The following is a 13,740-nucleotide window of genomic DNA, read 5'->3' as shown; positions in this document are numbered from 1 at the left end:
CTGAAGAACAGTTTCAAATGGAGGACTTGGTGTTCTGAGAATAAAGTGGAGATAGTTTCTTATAACTAGTCATAAGGGAACCAAGCTGAGCACTGCTAGGTCCCTCATGCTGCAGAGCAACCCAAGGACATGGCTGGCCCTCCTGGAATCTGAAGCCACCAAAGTAACCATGGTGGGAACATGTACCTTAAGGTGGCTCTGGTACATGTCTGTATTGTGTCTCTAAATCTCACATAGTAAATCGCACTGAGCATGACAACTATTGTGTTTGTTTCTGATGTGGCACTTTCTACCTTGAGTTTCTCTGTGTTTCAAACACCACTAGATGCTGTGAAGAATAAGGATTCCAGGAGAATGAAAATGAGGGCAGACTTGTGGGTGGAGAACTGTGCATGAGTGCATAGCACCCATGTATGAAACAAAGCATCACACCTAAGGATGTATGCACATTTGGGGACAAAAAATCTTGAAAGGGTGCATGCCCAGCTGTTCACAGAGGTTAATTAACCTGGGGATGTGACATCGGTATAGCTTACTTTATGGACCTCAGCTTTATTTGAATGTTATCACAATGAAAAAAAAAATTAAACTAACCGATATATAGGGTATTTACCCTTTAAAGATGATTAAAAACAAAGTATAACCAACTCGAAGTAGCTACTTTAATCAGCATTATTTTGTTCAAATCAACAGACAGGAACATCTTTCCTTGAGCACCTACAAATACCATGACCGGGCAGGCACCCACCTTCCATCTGGACTCAATCTGTGCACAAAGGAACCCCTGGCAAACTAGTATCCCAGTTCCTGAAGTGAAGTAAAAAAGTAAATACCCTGAAGGCTCCTCAGCAGAACTTTTGATTTAAAAGAATCTGTTCTGGTCAGAATACATGATTGACTCTCTTGACAGCCAAGTGAAGGCCAGTTGTTCAGCAGAGCTCAAACTATGGCCACAGCCCCATGGCCATCAGCAAGAAAACATATCTCACCTACACTACCCTTTAAGAGGACACAATTTGCTTCCAAACCAATGGCTGCTTTTTCCTCTCTAAAGATGTATAAGGCCCACGTAGCTGGTTTTCAGTGGTCTTTGAAGTTGGCCTTCCTCTTCTCCACAAATGCAGTCATTCCTTCTCTCCGGTCATCCTGGAAGGAAAAGGGAGAAAAGCAGACGTGAAGTTTGCATCTTCCCAGTGACTTCCCCACTTGCCTGGTCTTTGGGGTTGCTCTCTCAGGCTGCTCTCCTTGCTCACATGGTATGGGGCAGGTGATTCCACAGCAAGGCCATGTATAGCCTGGAAAGGACAGAATTCCCGACCAACAGGGTTGGAGCTGGGAACGGAAGGTTTTATACCCTCTCCCCAGATGACAGTCACTCAGAAACCACCCACATGAACATCAGTAAACTCCCATGCCACCCTCTTCAATTGGATCTAGCATGGTCTAAGTCAGGCATCACCCTCATGGATCACAACTCCACGCTGCATCTGCCCTCTTCCTTTGCTTGTGTCTATGTACACATAAGTGTACACCCAAGTGCACAAATCTTCGCTTCTTAAAGAGTCAAAAGCATTTTAATTTCTTTTGTAAAATGCCTACACATGATTCTTTGACAATAAAAGAAGTGACTTATAATGGCAATCGAAAACCATTTCATTTAACATGTTCCTGCCAGCTTGAATCACTGCTGGTACATATGTGACTGTCCCGTCAGGTGGCTTGTACCATTGGTGGTAGAAGTGGCACAGCAATGTATGGAACAATCATACATATACCACCAGTGGTTCAAGCCACTCAGCAGCAAGACATGTCATGAGTGTGTTACTGGCAGAAATCCTAAAAAATATTGCTATATAATGTTAGTTTACTATTGTAATACTTTCAAGCCACATTCTAAATAAGTAGAATAATCTAGGGACAATACAGCTGAAATAAATTCCAATTTTTTTCTCTTTTTTTCTTTTTTTTTGAGATAGGATCTTGCTGTGTTGCCCAGGCTGGTCTTGAATTCCTGGACTCGAGCTATCCTCCTGTCTCAGCCTCCTAAGTGCTGGGACTACAGGTGCATGTCACTGTACTTGGCTCTGAATTGCATTTTACATAAAAGAGCTTTTAAAAAAAATTTTATTATTAGTACATGTTTACAGTACATAATAATTACATTCATTGTGGGGAGTTGGTACATGTAAATAAAACTTCTTAATTTTTTACATCCCTTCTCCCCTCCCTCCTCCTCCATGTCTTGATCCTCTTCCCATTTGCAAAAGATCTATAACCTTGTTTCCTATTATCTATCCTTTATTTCGCTTATTTATGTATTTATTCATACTTTGGGTTTCTCATATAAGAGAAACCATACATATTTAAACTTGTGTGTCTGATTTCTTTCATTTAATGTTATGGTCTCAAGTGCATCCTTTTAGGAGCTGCTGCTTAAGGGTGTAGTTCACAGGCCATTCCTCCAATAGGAAGAAGTTTTTATTCTTTTTTATTTCCACATTGTACTTTTCTGCTAAGAGCAAGGCCCACTGTAGAACAAGTCTGATATAGCTAGAGGGGAAGCTAAAAGTGTAGACCAAAAGAAATGTCATTTAATGATAAAGTATAAAGAAAAATCCCAGTAACTCCTTAACTAGAACATGTTTGATTCTCAGCAGAATATTGTTTACTCACGGTGGCAAAGGTTAAATAGAAGAGTTTCTTCTCCAATTTATTTCCTTCTGTTAATGTCATCTCAAAGGCTGAAAAAGAAACCCTGCAGTCATGGACTGAGATGCTGACTGGGGGAATAAAACTATCTCCTCTGCAGCGATGGGGCACTCTTTGTCAACCACACAGACATCTAATTCAGATGTGCCGGCAGGCCAGCCCTGCTTAGGCCTTCATGCTGGCCCAGTCAGCCTCTTTTGTTAAGTACATGCCCCAGCTGAGGTGGTCACTTGAACAAACTATTCTCCCAGGGTCCCAAATTCCCAACTGTGGCCCAGGTCCCCGGAGAGAGGACTGAGGAAATAGGTGAAAGGCAAATAGCAAAATTTGTCCAATTAGAAGGATCTGAGGTAGCCAATGAAATCAAAAGCACAGACAACTAATTAAGGATGAAAATCAGAAAAAGAATGATCAGGCATCAGGAAATGCCTTTTTTTTTTCAGCGGAGGACACAAGTATGCTGCTATCCTGACAGCTGGAAGGTGCCTCTCAGGGTGGATACAAGCAGTGGCCATGTGATCTACTGTGACCTTGCTAAAACCCTTGGTAGCTTTCCTGTGGCCACACAGCTGGTCCCCCGCAACATCAGTGTTTCTGACTAGCGCCAACAGCAACCCCGGAGAGCCAGCAGCCTCCTTGGTGGGGATGACAGGCTCAGAGAGGCTGTGTCACTTCATAGGTTGCACCCTTCTACCCCAGGAACTGAACAGAAGGACAATCTCATTTCAAATGCTGAGGTAAACTGCTACATTAAGACTCAAGTCGGGCCGGGGATTTAGCTCAGTGTTTCCACCGCCTGCCTTGCAAGCGAAAGGACCTGAGTTCAATCCCCGGTACCAAAAAAAAAAAAAAAAAGACTCAAGCAGCCTGGCATGGTGTCACATCCCTGTAATCCCAGAACTCAGGAGGCTGAGGCAGGAGGATTTGCTGCAAGTTCGAGGCCAGCCTTGGCTACAGTGAGCTCCAGGATAGCCTGAACTACAGAGTAAGATCCTGTCTCTAAATAAATAAATAAATAAAGACTTCAGCAGTTCTGAGGAGGTAGGTCAGACCAGTTTCACTGGTAGAAAACTACAAAAATGGGAAAAAATAAGAACCAAGATGCATTATGTAAAGGTACAATTCCCAATGAGAAATGTAATTGTGCTGTATACGTAAAATGTGCCAATAAAAGAATTTAACGAAAAAAAAAGAAAACTACAAGAATTCAGAGAACACTGAGTGGGGCCTGGAATACATAGAGCATGCTCCCACACTCATGTAGATGGCTCTCAGTCAGCCTGTGTGGGCTTAGTCCCCAGGCTGTAGAACATCTGCATAACCATAGCATGGGCTGAGGATATGAACTCTACAACCCAGGTCCGAGGAGCCAGAGACAAGCCTGACACTATGGACAATGGCTTCCTCCTTGGTCTCTTCTGGCCTTGCCTGGTGCTGTGTCACTGTCACCTCCTAGGCAGTTTTCCTGTGGCTCACTTCTTGGCCCCTGGTATAGGGATACTCAGAACATCTCAACCAAATTGTGAACAGCTAGAAACCAGAACTCTACCAGTAAATCACAATCCTGAGAATCCTACCATTTCTGTCTTGGACAGGCTAAGGTATAGTCATTTGGTGCCTCCAATTCTGTCTGCAGTCCTGGGAATCCTCCTCACTTGCTTTTCCTGGCAGACTCCTACCTGCATTCACAGATTCTTTGGCTATGGCTGTTATAATTTTGGAATTGCTGGCAATTTTTTCTGCACACTGAATGGCTTCTTCAACCAGTTTTTCAACAGGAAAAATCTTGCTTACGAGACCTAAAACATGAAAAAGATGGTGAAAATCATGGAGATACAGAGCACCAGTTCCATTTATCGTGGAGACTTAGTGACCACCCAGGAGCTAAGAGCTCTGAGTGCTGAACAAGAGGCAGCTTGGGGGTGGGGGTGGGAGTGTGGGGGGCTGTTGCCCTGGGCCCTCAGCAGTCACAGTCTCTGTGCTCTCAGGCACAAAGCCCAGGCTATCCATGACATCAGTTAGCGTAGGCAGGAAGATATAGGGACCATGGTCCCCAACAGGGCGGGGAAAGGGTCAGGCTGCAAGGGCTCTGGAGACACCCATTGCCTAAGCTGGACTATGGGAAATGGCACATTGCACTATTACTCTTTAACCTAAGCAATGTTGTCACTCTCTTGTATATGAAATATTTCAAAATTTAAAACCAAAGGCAGTCAACTCCCTGGATCCTTAAGACCCAAAAGCTCTGGTACTGATCATTCCCAAGACATCTGATACAGCCTGAGCCTCCAACCAGCTCCCAAGGGAAGACTGGCCTTACCTGCTTGCTTGGCTTCCTGGGCTGAGATGCGGTCACCAGTGAGGACCATCTCCATTGCCAGTGACTTTCCAACTGCTCGGGTGAGTCTCTGGGTGCCCCCGGCACCTGTAAGGAAGGGGCTGCTTGTCAGCTGGTTCTGTGGCAAGTGATGCCAAGAAGAAACCAGAGGCCTGGGGATCAGTGGTAGAATAGCTGGCCTAGCATGCACAAGGCCCTGGCTGGGTGGTTCAATTCCCAGAAGACAGACAGTGGGAGGGGGGAACCCTACACAGGAAGGATGGGACAGACAGAAAGAAAAGCAAGAAATAAAGGAAGGGGCTGGGGATTTAGCTCAGCGGTTCCATCATGTCCTTGCAAGCCCAAGGTCCTGAGTTTGATCCCTGGTACCAAAAAAAAAAAAAAAAAAGAAAAGAAATGAAGGAAGGAGAAAAAAGAGAAGACACCACAGGGCCTGGGTGTGGCTCAGTGACAGAGTACATTCTTAGTGTGCCTGAGGCCCTGGGTTCCATACAAGGACCAAAAAAAAAAGAAAAGAAAAGAAAGAGGGAAGAAACCATAGATGTGCTGCAGGCAAGATCATAAGGCCTGAAGAAGAGGCCTAAGATAAGGGCCTAGTGTTGGGCAGGCAGAACTGATGCCACCACAAAGGTAGGACAAGCAGAAGAAACTAGAAACCTCAGGGGCAGGCCCCTTTCCAAGCTCAGGCCTCCTTGATCTCACAACAGCATTACACAGTGGCTGTAGGCCCTCCTCAGGCTCTTCTGTGACCATTCCAGAAACTTTCAGGTCTCTCTGACTCCACGCACTGGATCCCCAACATCAGCTACCCTCACTCTGGGAGGGTGAGGCAGGAGGACTGCAAGTTAGTGACTTAATGAGATGCTGTCTCAAAATAAAAGAGGGGTGCAGAGGCCCTGGGTTCAATCCCTAGTAATGCAAAACAAACAAGCAAGCAGACAAACAAATAAAAACTTAGATAGCAGTAGAGGACCTCCAAGTATGGTCTCCTCCCCCTGGGGGATCCCTCTTCTTCCAGGTTTACTAGGAGGATCCAGCAGGTTGTTGGCATTGTTCTTTCTGCAGTATCTCAGGCTTCCTTCCCAGGAGGTCCTAACTCCTAGTGGTGTGGGACTGGATGGGGCTAAAGTGATGTGAGGCAGAGCTCTCTTGGAGCCAGTCCAAGGTCACTGTTCTTTCTCCCTAATTGCTGACCTACAGGGACCTGGTACAGGTACAAGTCACCAGCACGAAAGAACCACTGTGGTTGTAAACTAATGTTATCAATGTGTGACATTAGACATAGGATCCAGCTGTAATCACAGTAGTTGAACATGGTCTGAGACCCCCAGGTACTTGCTCTGAGCCCTGTCTTGTCCACTATCCCATGTACCCATATGCACAGGGAACCATGGCCAGACACAAGGACATACTTCTGGGACCTCTGGTCAAATACAAGCTGTTGGTCCTAGGGATGGGGTGGTCATGAGGAATTAACTGCAGAGTGCACACTATAGGTGCCATGTTCTCACCTGGAATGGTCCCCAGCAGGATTTCTGGTTGTCCAAATTGAGCTTTCTCACCAGCGTAGATGATGTCACACATCATGGCAAGCTCACAGCCCCCACCAAGCTGTAAAATGTTGAGCAGAGGACAAGTTTTACTAGAGGAGCCTAATCAGAAAAATTGCTATCAGCTTATTGAACTTTCCCAGTAAAATAAATCAGCTGGGGTATGGCAAAAATTAATCTAGCAGCACAAACTTAGTTAACTGCTGGGATAAATTACTTATATATGGTTGGTACTGTTCACCAGGGGCATCAGACTTTTTGCAAGGAGCCAGACAATAAACGATCTTGGCTCCGCAGCAATATGAAGCTCTTCCATGGTGGCTCAATAGCAGCCATGGGGCACATGGACATGAATGGGTGTGGCTGACCCCTGGGTCACATGCAAAGGACTTCTTTAAATAATCACCATTTGGGCCACATATGGTAGCACATGCCTATAACCCTAGCACTTTGGGAGGCTGAGCCCAGCCCGAGCAACTTAGTAAGACCCTGTCTTAAAAAACAAAAAGGGCTGGAGATGCAGCTCAGAGAGAAAGCCCTAGGTTCAATCCTCAGTATCACAAAACAATGATAACAGCAACAACACAAAACCAAAAAACCCCCAAACAAACCAAAAAACACCAGGTGGAACAACTTCGTAACTTCTCCACAGGCCAAACCAGTCCTGGCATTTCCGAACAGTCCAATTACGTAAGGACACTGAAGTACCCAGCAGAGGATGTGCTATGCTTGCAGAGTAGTCAGGGAGCATTAAATCAATATAGAAAAATCCATCAACCCATTTGGGAAGAACTAGCAGATGAACACCAAACAAAGCAGATATAAAAAGATTCTTTCTCCTTACTTGGCAGAAAAGGGGCCACTGGCCTGAGAATCATACTTGATACCTTTCTAAGATAAAGATCTCGGTACACTTTATTCACAAAAGCCCAATTCCTTCTAACATCCTTTGTGCCCCAACTCTGAGACGGGGACCCCTGATGTTGACACTCACAGCATAACCATTGACAGCAGCGATGACTGGCTTCTTGACCTGCGTCAGCTGGTCCCAGTGACCTAGGAACTTTTGAGAGTAACATTCTTGCAGTGTCTGATTCTGCATTTCCTTGATATCAGCTCCAGCTAGGAATGGAAATGAGGCTCCAGTTACCAGACAGCATAAGACCCCATATCCCCAAATACATAGGCAGCTAACTTGGGGACCATGGGACCAGGAGCAAGTCCTGACACAAGGCCAGTGACACACTGCAATACCTGTTAAGACAAGATAATGCAGAGGGCTGAGGGGCAGGTGACAGATGCCAGAGAAGGCCCAGCTCATTCATCAGCCACTTAACTTGACCAGTAAGGATTGGATTCCCTTTGAACATGCTCGATCTGCTAACATAGCAAATGTGAATGTTCAACACTTTACATCTGATTAAATCCTAAATCACATGCCATCATGGAGGGGCCAGTCTGTCTTGCTGCTTCCCACAGGCAATGATATCCCTCCCATACCTGCCACCACTGCTGCCCAGCACACCTGCAAATGCCTTATCCCCGCCGGTAAGCACGATAGCACCCACAGCTGGGTCTGCTTCAAAGGACTCCAGTGCCTGGTTGAGCTCTACGATCAGGCCATTGCAGAGTGCATTGAGTGCATTTGGACGGTTCAACCGGATCAGCCCCACATTGCTATTCTTCCCCTTTTTTTCTGTGACGATGTATTCAAAGTTAGTACCTAAGGGGAGAGGGCAAAAGGGGATCTCCATCAGGTAGCTGTCAAAAGCACAAACACAGAGACCCTGTGAGGTCCTCCAAGGCACCCTGCCCAGTCCTCATGCCTTTTGCCTACAACTCCCTTCACAACCACTCTCTTTGACAGCTGCACGAATGCTTCCTTAAGTTAAAACCCCCAACCTAGGGCCGGGAATTTAGCTCAGTGGTTCTGGCGCCTGCCTCGCAAGCGCGAGTTCCCAAGTTCGATCCCTGGTACCAAAAAAAAAAAAAACCCAACCCAGAACACAGCCACTCTCCTTCCCATCTGATTTGGTCAGCTATTCTCAGAACCCAGCACTAAGGACAAGAGAAAGGCCTTCTTGGAAAAAATGCCTGTGAGGAGTAAGACAGAGTTCTTGCCTATGCTGGGTGGACAGCATGGCGAGAGGGAGACAAAGAGAAAGGACCACTTTGTTGTGGGGTGACCACCATGACCCAGAGGGGTCATCAGCTCAGACTTGGGAGGAGCAGTCTCCAGTGGAAGAAGGTGAGCATGACAAAGTGAGTGTGTGTTGGGTGATTAGTTCCCTTTGCAGTAGCACAGCCATTCTGTCTGTTTCATGGGCTTGCAGGTGAGTAATTGAAATATCACATGTGAAGTGTTGCACAGCAGCATGTCTGTCATCTACAGGAGCCAGGAAATGACTGCCAATTCCAAGTGGGGTGCAGAAGTGGACAGTCAAAAACAGAGGGTGAGGCCAATGTGAACAGGTAGTTAACTAGATATACAGGAGCCCCAGCCCTGGGGTATGACCAAGAATTCCTTGAAATACTCCAGTGGATGATAGCACGAGGGAGCCCAGCTGGAGGTGACCAAGAGAAGAGGGAAGAAGGGAGGGGAATCCAGTTGGCAGCCGAAGGAAGGCGGGTATAAGCCCAGGAACTTCTGATTGGATAGTCTGAAGGACAGGCTTAGGGAGAAGCAGTGGACCGAGGGTAAGACTGGACAGAAAAAAAAAAGAAAAAGAAAAAAAGACTGGATAGGAGGCAATGCAGACAACTGGTGCCTGACTTTCCAATTCCCAGGGTGACTTGCGCGTGGAGGACTGCATGCCTTCTTAAAGCCACCTAAACACTGGTGGAATTTCACAACCAACAAACAAGTGTCCGGATGGTCCGAGGTCCTGGCCCTGCCAGGTACCAGAGCTGAGAAGCAGCCAGTGACCAGCCGGGGTGCTCTCTTGAGCAGAGCCCTCTTCAGGCGCCAGGGTCGGGAGGGGGCTGGGGTGGGCTGGGGCTAGAAGGAACAGGGGTGTGTGGGAGTGAGGTTAGAGGGTCAGCGGTCGGGGGCTGAGGGTCTCTAGGATCAAGTAGGAGGTGCAAGACCAGGACCTGGGGTCAGGGGGAGGTGGGGTTGCGGGTCAGACAGGGCAGATGGGGTGGTAATGGTGTGCGCGGGCCCACACTCACCCGACGAAAACAGACGCAGGGCGGGGCAGCGGGACAGAGGCCGGAGCGGGCCCCTGACGCGGGGCAGCATGGCACGTAGGGCAGCCATAGTGCCAGAGACCACTAGCTTTACTTGTGGCGCTGCACCGCACAGATCCCTGTCACTAGACCAGGCCGGAAGCGGATGGGGCGTGGCGGGGCGTGGCGTGGCGGGGCGGGGCCGGCCCACTGTCGGAGAGGCCGAGCAAGCGTAGCTTGGGTGAGGTGGACGCACTGCCCATCCCAACTGCACCGCCCCGTACACTGAGCCAAGGATGGCAGGTGTGGGCTCTGGGGTCGGACAGAATTGCACCATTGGATCTGGCCTTCCAGAGCGAGGCTATGCGGACTCCCCTCACCCTACCGCTGTCCTGTGGCGCTGGCTAGGGGCACCATGGTTGCACCAGGTGAAGGCAAGGCCCTGCTGCTTGAAAGTACTCGTGTCGCTGCTCTGCAGCGCACATACACAGCATGAACCGAGCGCGAGACTAAGTCTTTACATGGGAGCTAGATGGCATCTGAACACCAGATTAAGAATAGTTGTGTTGGGCCGGGGATTTAGCTCAGTGGTTCCGTCGCCGCCTGCTTCGAAAGCACAAGGGCCCGAGTTCGATCCCCGGTACCAAAACAAGCAAACAAAAAGAATAGTTGTGTTTTCCATAAACTATTTTGAGTTGCAACTTCTATTTTTTTTAAAGCAAAACATTTATTGGTACATTTTAGATATACATAATGATAACACTCATCATAAGGAATCTGGACCTTGTACGTGATATATCTTACTTATTTTTTTTCCCTCATTTCCCTCCCCTCCCTTCGACCCCCGTTTCCCTTCCTTATGTACAAAAGCTTTGTTTCCACTTTTTCCTTCTCTTTTTTTCTTGTCCCTTCTTTCCTTCCCCTCCTCTCTCCCTTGTTCCCCTTTTCATTTGAACATTTTCTTCCCCTTTCCCAATATCTATTATAGATTTTGTCCTTATTTCCACTTTTGGTTTCTCACACCAGAGGAGCAATGTGGTATTTAAACATATGTGTCTGATTTATCTCACTTGAGAGTATGGTCTCAAGGTGTATCCATTTAGCTAGAAATGTCTCAAGCTTATCCTTTATGGCAGAGTAGTACATTGTATAAAAAAACCACTTTTTTTTTTTTTTGAGACAGGGTCTCAATATGTAGTTCAGGCTGGCCTCGAACTCACAGAAAGCCTCCTACCTCAACCTCCGGAGTGCTGGGATTACAGGCATTTGCCATCACACCTGGCCACATCCTCTTTATCCATTCATTCACTGATGGGCATTTGTGCTGTTTCCAAGATTTGGCTATTACAAGCTGTGCCGCTATAAACATGGGTGCGCATACATCGCTGTGGTATGATGCTTTTAATTCTTCAGGAAGGTACCAAGAAGGGGAATAGCTGGGGAGTTATGACTTTTAAATACACAAGTATTGTCAGCTTACTTTTGTATTCTTGCCTAGATCCTGCAAATGCTAGGGTGAAGGGAAAAAACATCATCTACAAATGAAAACAAGACTCATAATTCCAAGAAAAGAACTCAATTAAAACCAGAATTGAACAATCAGCAAACTATTTCAAGACTGAAGTAAACAATTTACATACAAAAAGAAACAGTTCACCAACAAATTTTCACTAAAAGGACCTCTGGAGTAGTGTATATTAGACTGTTGTGACAGACCCAAAATGAAATGGCTCCAGCGTTAAAGAGTTCTTTCTAACAACCTAGCACGGATATTGAGATCTGATAGCTACTGTCCTCAGTAAGGAAATCACAAGTCACAAAAAGGAGACAGAGATAAACTGAACATCACCAAACTTGAAAACTCTTATTGTGTTTCAAAGGACACCATAAAGATAGTGAAAGAGTGAGAAAAAATGTTGTATTGTATCTGATACAGGTCTCATGTCTAGAATATATAAGAACTTTTACAAGTCAGTAATAAAAAGCAAGTAATGGATTGAACAGAGATAGATAAATGACTGAGAGGCATGTGAAAAGGTGCTCAGCGACATTAGTTGGAAATCAAAACCATTTCACACCTAGTGAGCTGGCTATAATAGACTGTAGTAAACCAATAGGATGTGCAGAAGTTGGTGGACATTTAGTTTGTTTCCATGTTTTGGCTATTAATACTACTATGAGCTTACATATACCAATGTCTGTGTGGTGGGATGTTTTCATTTTCTTGGGCATATACTTGCAAGTAGGTTTGTCTTTTAACCTTTTGAAGAAATGCCAGACTGTTTTCCAAAGTGGCTGCATGTGTGACTGGAGATATAGGTCAGTAGTAGTACAGAGCTAGCTTGGCATATGCAAGGCCCTAGGTTTGATCCCTAGCAGCCCCCCTCCAAAAAAAAGCCATGGGGGTGGGGTGTATGTGACTACATCATTTCATGCTACTGACAGCAGTGCATGAGAGCTCTAACTTCCCCACACTTGGTGCACCTGGAGAGTTCCATAGTGGGCCAGCCGTGTGAGCCGGAATATAAGGTGTATGTGTCCATGGATGGTTTGGGGTGGGCATTGTGGCAGAAGTCAGAATGGTTGGCACAACTAATAGAGTTCTGTTTGCAATCTGTAGAAAGGGAATGATACTCACTGGTAGACAAACAGCTGGCTGTGGCTTATGTGGCTCTGAGAGCAACTGAAAGCACTACTAAGACAGCTCTTGTGGTCATCAGGATCTCCTACCTGATAGCAGGATGGGTCCAAGATTAGACCGCTAAGCCCAGGAGTAGTACTGCCCAGATTCCCACATTGGCAAAGTGGTGGACATACCTGCAGCAGCCCAATATTTTGTCTGCCAGCCCCTGTGGGCAGAACTGCAAGAGGTTCTGGAACTGGTGATGTGTGTTTCACCAGAGGCCCAAGATTTCTCACCCTTGGAGGGGATAGAGCCAGGGGCAAGCCCCTAAAAGGGGAGGGGGATGCTTATTAGTGGCTTATTGCTATTGCATATATTGTTGCTGTAGAACGAGTACAATGCTCCACATTTCTCACCAAGGCAACCACATGGAAGTCTCATGGGTAGACTGTGAGGCAAAAACTCCTGAGTTGGGTGGAGTTTGTGGTCAAGGTACCCAAAATGGCCAATTTTATTCAGGCCTTCTGCTCCCTAGGGAGTCAGTGTCAGGCCTGACTTAAGTGAGTCCTTCACAAATGGGACAAAGCAAACAGCAGATTCTCAGTAAATAGGACAGGACAAATGGACTCAAAATGAAGTATACAACCCCCCTGGCACCGAGAAGTCCAGTAATTGTCTACACACCTGAGCAGATGGTCCTTGGGCATCCAAGTCATAAAAATTCCTTATGATTACAGCCCCTTCCCCAAAACCTATAAAAGCCTAATTCCTTTCCAGTTAGTAGCTAATATCTCTCTCTCCTGATGTTAGCCATCCACTCATCTATGAAATCTCTCCCAGCTAGCTGCTACTATCTCTCTCCCAGTGTCAGCCCATCCACACACAGATGCGATAAACTCGGCTTTTCCCAGCTAGCTGCTGAAATCTCTTGATTTTAGTTCCTGTTCACTGGAATAAACTTTCCTTTCAAAAGCTTATTTTTGACAAGTGGATTCTTTATAACAGTCAGCATATGTTATTTGGCCTGCACATAGGCAGTGAACATGTAAACAAGTAGTCTTGTTATATAGCTTTTTGGCAACTTGCTGGCTTTGTGTGATATCACATATAAGGGAGTGGCATTTAAGTATAGCTGCTTAGCTAATGCTGTTCTAGTAGCGTTAAACAAGTCATGTAGCAAGGGTATATTGAAGGAGCAAAGTATTTTTTGGGCAGGGATGGGTCCAGATACTCTAGTCACTCACCTGGGCATCTGATGCCTAGCTGGACTTGTTGGACAGGTGGTATTAACTATAGTATAATCTCAAGTTGTTGTTTATCCCTTAGGGAGGCATGCAAGCCTGGCCATTGTC

General features: G+C 46.2%; 1 protein-coding gene across 1 annotated transcript; it reads right to left on the bottom strand.

Moving 5' to 3' along the window:
• Positions 1-648: 648 nt before the first annotated feature.
• On the bottom strand, positions 649-9,965 carry Echs1 (enoyl-CoA hydratase, short chain 1). The gene is made up of 8 exons (XM_004838680.3): positions 9,769-9,965; positions 8,123-8,320; positions 7,592-7,719; positions 6,559-6,658; positions 5,030-5,134; positions 4,389-4,508; positions 2,674-2,741; positions 649-1,146 (listed from the first exon to the last, which is right to left on the bottom strand). Exons 1-8 carry the CDS (start codon positions 9,854-9,856, stop codon positions 1,081-1,083), a joined length of 873 nt encoding a protein of 290 aa, XP_004838737.1. The 5' UTR covers positions 9,857-9,965; the 3' UTR covers positions 649-1,080.
• Positions 9,966-13,740: the final 3,775 nt, after the last annotated feature.

Source organism: Heterocephalus glaber, unplaced genomic scaffold (assembly GCF_053883595.1).
Source record: "Heterocephalus glaber isolate CG9 unplaced genomic scaffold, H.glaber_assembly_v1.0 deba00001497, whole genome shotgun sequence".
Lineage (NCBI taxonomy): Eukaryota > Metazoa > Chordata > Mammalia > Rodentia > Bathyergidae > Heterocephalus > Heterocephalus glaber.
The sequence above is the reverse complement of the archived record's forward strand: the minus strand, read 5'-3'. Positions and strand labels throughout refer to the sequence as shown.

Bases quoted from the DNA above. Each gene is read 5' to 3' on its own strand.
- Echs1 (XM_004838680.3), bottom strand. From the start codon at position 9,856: ATGGCTGCCCTACGTGCCATGCTGCCCCGCGTCAGGGGCCCGCTCCGG. The intron at 6,659-7,591 runs GTGAGTGTCAAC...AACATTTTACAG, and splicing joins CTGCTGTCAATGGTTATGCT to CTTGGTGGGGGCTGTGAGCT. The intron at 5,135-6,558 runs GTGAGAACATGG...CCTTCCTTACAG, and splicing joins CCTGCTGGGGACCATTCCAG to GTGCCGGGGGCACCCAGAGA.